The following is a 5382-nucleotide window of genomic DNA, read 5'->3' as shown; positions in this document are numbered from 1 at the left end:
GGCCTCTCCCCTCAGGGGGCGCCCTGCAGCCCCTGCTGCCAACACCTGGGCACCCAATATGACTCCTTAGGGCTGGTACACTTACTAACTTAGTTTTTTTTACTTTGAAATAATTGAAAACACCTTGGCCATTAACTGTCCCACAGAAGCACTGTGTGTTAGTGTTTTGTCTTGTACACAAACCAAGTATGTAGGTGTCCGTTCCGGTAAAGCTGTAGCTTTGTGCCTAAGAAAGTGGCCTGTTAGTTTGCAAAATCCTGAACTTCTCTTAGTTGACTTCACTGATTTATAAATTCTCTTGTGCCATGCTAATTAAGCAGTGTGCCCAGGTGGCCAAGAGGCCCAACAGCATCCTGGCTTGTATCAGGAATAGTATGGCCAGCAGGAGCAGGACAGTGATTGTCCCCCATCTACTCGGCACTGGTGAGGCCACACCTTGAATACTGTGTTCAGTTGTGGGCCCCTCACTCCCAGAAGGACATTGAGGGGCTGGGGTGTGTCCAGAGAAGGGGCAACAAAGCTGGTGAAAGATCTGGAACCCAAAGCTGATGAGGAGCAGCTGAGGGAACTGGGGTTGTTCAGCCTGGAGAAAAGGAGGCTGAGGGGGAGACCTTATCGCCCTTGACAACTACCTGAAAGGAGGGTGTAGTGAGGTGGGGGTTGGTCTCTTCTGACATGTGTGAAGTGATAGGATGGGTAGAAAGAGCCTCAAATTGTGCCAGGGGAGGTTTAGTTTGAACATCAGAAAAAACTTTTTCACCGAAAGGATTGTCAAGCATGGGAACAGGCTGCCCAGGGAAGTGGTTGAGTGCTTAAGGCCATGGTTTAGTGGTGGACTTGGCAGTGTTAGGTTAACAGTGGGACTCTCTGATCTTAAGGGTCTTCTCCAACCTAAATGATTCTATGATTCTATTACCGTCGAATGCATGTCAATATTTGCTATGTATTTGCTGGTCCCTCACAAAGATTAATCAGAACAATAATAAAAAAGGTGCCATATTTAGTGTTAGCACCCAGTGATCTGACTAAAGTGCAGCTTCAATAGGAAATGATGAAATTGCATTTTAATTAACCAGGAGCTACTGCAATATGAATAACCAGTTACCCAGTCACCGTCAAGTATTGGGTAGTCAACTTTTTTTTCCTTAAAGGTTAGATCTTCACTTTTGAATATTCTCTTTTTCCTGCATACTGTTCCAACCAAGGCTTGGAAGGTGATGTGGAAACTTGCTGCCACATAATGGAATTTGGATAGAGAATGGATAAAGGTTGACAGGAGAAAATGCACCTGGGAAATTATTAGGAATCAGTAAGGGCAGTTTTTGGAGGACAGCACTGGTTCGTATCTTAAAATGTAGACAGACAACTAAAATGCACTGGGTTATAGAGCTCCCCAAAATGCAACAAGTAATGTTTTTACACAATTTGTTTTATTCCGTATCAGTCTCGGCAGTGGTGTTCAGTGGTAGATTTGAGGGGACACAGCAGAAGCAGGTGATGGGGGAGGCTTTGCTTTTCTGCTTCTGGGCAGTGTGCTCACGCTGCTTTTTCTCCCTAGCACTGAAAACACCTGCAAGGTACAATTTGGCTTATATCTAAAAATTTAGTGAATAACTAGGTATCTGCTATGTATCACAAAATGTAAACACTGATCAGCAATAGAAGATGTTTCTGTGTGACTTCTCAATTAGACTAATTTTTGAGAATTTGTCTTAACTGTGACTTTGAATCTTTCTTGTTTATACCTGTCTGTGGTGGCGTATCAGAGAATGGTTTGGGTTGGGAAGGACATTTAAGAATCATCTAGTCCAAATCCCCTGCCATGGGCAGGGACATCTTTCACCAGATCGGGTTAATCAAAGCCCCATCCAATGTGACCTTGAACACTGCCAATGATGGGGCATCCACAGCTTCTCTGGGCAAACAGTGCCAGTGTCTCACCACCTTCATCATAAAAAATTTCTTCCTTATGTCCAATCTAAATGCACCCTCTTTCAGGTGTCCTCCACCTCTCCTGCATATCCTACAGTCTGAAGACTCTTTTTTAGTTTTAAGAACATGTTTTCTGTGCACAAGAAGACTGAACACGCATTTTCCTTTGTGGAATAAACTTGCCATACTATGAAAACACTTTGTTCTAAGTATTCCTAGTTCGTATACATTGTGTGTGCATCTGTTTACAGTTTATAAATGTTATACTTATTTTAATGATTTCTAACAGGACAATGTATATTCAGTGAATTCAAAGCAAAGAATAGTATTGCAACTTCTGTTTGCAGTGGAATCCTAAGTAACAGTAACTCCTATTAACTTTTTACCAAATCCCTGTACAAATCTTGATTACAGGTACCCAAATCACTTGCTGAAAAGAAGTTCGGCAACAGATTGAAATGTTGCAATATTTGCTCTTATCATCATGAGTAGATTGTTAAATATACTTGTTTTGGGGAAGGTCTGTAAAGAGATTTATACTTAGGATATGCTGTATTGGCACACCCAAAGGGATGCGGACATTTATTATCAGAATTTCATTGCGGGAATGTATTAGAGGAGGAAGCATGTAGTGTGTGTCAGATATCGTGGGCTGTTAACCACAGGACAAGCAATCATACTAAATTTAGGAATTGGAAACAGAATTTTAGGGTTTGAGAAGGATTATGGATTTGGTATAGGTCATGGATCAAGGCTAATTCTGAAAGTTGCGCACTCCGTGGTGTAGTAAACTTGAAAAATATGACGGTCGTGTTGAAAACTGGTTCATTCGGCTTTTGCATCTATCTTGATGATGAAGAATGAAGTAGGAAACCTTTTTACAGAGAAATCCCTTCAGAACTTTTGGAACCACTCAGAGGTGAATATTGCAGGACTTGATCAGAGAAGGGAGGGGAGTCCTGTTCCTTGAGTAAGCCCTTGTTTTGTCTGTAGAATGTGGCTCCCTGGCGAGTAACACTGATTGCCACTCTTACTCGGAGCAGTGGGAGCTGTGTTTTAAGTACCATGCTTGTGATAACCAAATATAAAAGCTGTTGCCAGGGGGTCATGTCAGTGGTGATGGCAGCTCATCACCTAATTGGGGCCTCCCTTTCTATGCATCTGGACCTTATAGCTTGTCTGCTGCAAGTCTTGATGCTTTAGTCCTCACTGAAGCTTTGAGAAGGCAGCAGGGTTTTATGTTTGCTTTTGTTACAAAGGTCCTGCGTAAACATCTTTATGAAATGTCAGGTACTGCATTCCAGTTTAGTTGCCCAAGTAGTCAAAAGAGGAGGTTTCCCCTTAGTTTTCTGAGTTTATTTCAATTTTATCCTTATTTTTAAGTGTGTTTGAAGACTACTTTTATTTGTGAGGAAATCTCACCAGTTCTGTTTTTCTTGCTTTTCAGATATGAATTGAGAATTCGGTATTTGCCAAAAGGATTTCTAAATCAGTTCACTGAGGACAAACCAACTCTAAATTTTTTCTATCAGCAGGTATGTTCAGTTCTACTACATTTTCTTTTGCTGGCATCGATTTGGAACGTTCTGGCTTTGTTTATGCAGATAATATATTACTGCAGAAACAGAATTTGGTAAAATTTAAGGTTGCGTATTTAAAGCAGAAAGGGCATGAAGCCCACAGCCTCTTTTTCCATGAGAAATGGTGAGGAATATTTTCCAAAGACAAGGTAATGCTGCAGTTGTCGTCTTAACTCAGATAAAAGTTACTGTTGTTCAGATTGCTTCTTGTAGTTGTTTCAGACTTTATTAAATCGCTTAATTTCTTTATTTTTGCAAGTGCAAATAAGTGGGCAATTCCACTACAGCCATGGAATGTTTTTTCCACTCAGATTACTAGGTTCTTTTAATGATTTGAGTATCTTTTATTGATTAGTAAAACTGAATAATAGTAGAATTTTCTATAAATAAAACACCTAAATCTTAATTTTGTTCACTTAAATAATTTTAATTGGCAAGCTAAAAGTAAAATTTCATGGGGGCATCTTTTAGAGGAGTCTGGACTAGACTGGTTATATGTCCCCTACCTTTAAGAATCAATGTATCTGTTAAAATTCAAACCTGAAGTTACTTATTTGCTACATGTTAGGTGGGGTTTTTCTAGTGTCTGGCTGGTACAGTGTCTATGTTCCTATACTGAAATATTGTTGGTGTTGCTAATGGTGACAAGTTTGTGAACCAGATGGTTTTGGGTCAATTTTAAGCCATACTTTATACTGCTATATGGAGGATTAGTTTTAATACAGATTATTTAAAGGAGTCATTTTATGGAGTATTGTCATGATAGAGATGGAATAAGGTAGGAATGAGGGGTAGAGGGAGAGGACTTGTGAAGTCAGCTGAATTGACAGAGCTCAAGAACTACACCCTGAAAGCTCTGGAGTTTTGTTTTGAAATATGATTTTTTTTTTTTTTACCTGATGTGTTTTGTGTCAAAGGCACAACAATGTGAAGTGCTGATAATGTTGCCCAAAGGCTTCTACCAAGGAAAACTATTCCCGTGGACTACTGTTCTTTTTCTTGTGTCTCTGCCACGTTCAAAAATACCCTGATTTTAGGTTGGTTTCTTGGAGCATACCATAATTCTTGAGCAACATCTCCTAAAATTAGGATATAACTGGAGCTGCTCCAAAGCGTGGCACTCCTCTGCCCTTGTGAATAGATGCGTTTGCAGATGAGGAACCAGGAAACTGTAATTCTGATTAATTTTTCTCCTTAAGCTTCTAAAAAGATGAAAACATATTCCTCCCCTCTGTCCAGTACTTCAACTGAAAGCAGACTGTAGAATTAACATGCTCGTACTTAAATGTTTTCTACCGTTTATTGTACACACATGTATGTCTGCCTTAGGTAAATGCCTTTTAATTTTTTTAATGTGTGATGAAATTCTTGTATTGATATATGATGGAGTTGACTTCTGAGAAGACAATTCTAGTGCAGTGCTTATCTGGACTTAGCATTCTAGTTTAACTAATCTGTGTGATACGCTTGTTTCAGCCTAAAATGTCTGGATTTTGGTGACTTTTTAGTACTGCCAGGGGTTCTTCTAGAGACAAAAAAATCATGTTCCTTTTCACTTTAGCAGCAAGTGACTTTCTTCATACTGGCTTTAAGCATAGGAGATTTTTGTTTTCCGTGATGCAAAAGTGGGTGATGAGCTGCAAAATCATTTCCTGAACTCCATCCTTTACCTATCCAAGAGCTGGGAAGCCTGCAGTGTCCTCTTATTTGTGCCTCAGAGAACTATTTCTTTCAAGCAGGGAATTTAAAATGCTGCAGGGCTATTTTTTAGCATTTTCTGAGAAACACTTTTTTTTACTGAAGTTGTTCAAATCATTAGAAACGGATACAAATTGCTCAGAAGAGCAAGAAGGCTTATGAAGGTCAGCAG

At 39.8% G+C, this 5382-nt stretch overlaps 1 protein-coding gene across 2 annotated transcripts in view; it reads left to right on the top strand.

Moving 5' to 3' along the window:
• The window catches only part of PTK2 (protein tyrosine kinase 2), a 233240-nt gene that overhangs the window by 114896 nt on the left and 112962 nt on the right, over positions 1-5382 (top strand). For both annotated transcript variants that reach the window (XM_035888979.1, XM_035888978.1), the window contains one exon: positions 3380-3467. In XM_035888979.1, coding sequence (XP_035744872.1) covers positions 3380-3467 — 88 coding nt within the window. The remainder of the gene's footprint in view (positions 1-3379; positions 3468-5382) is intronic.

Source organism: Egretta garzetta, unplaced genomic scaffold (assembly GCF_000687185.1).
Source record: "Egretta garzetta isolate BGI_Z169 unplaced genomic scaffold, ASM68718v1 scaffold441, whole genome shotgun sequence".
NCBI classification, from domain to species: Eukaryota; Metazoa; Chordata; class Aves; order Pelecaniformes; family Ardeidae; genus Egretta; species Egretta garzetta.
Note: the sequence above shows the minus strand (reverse complement) of the source record. Positions and strands in the feature narration are given on the sequence as shown.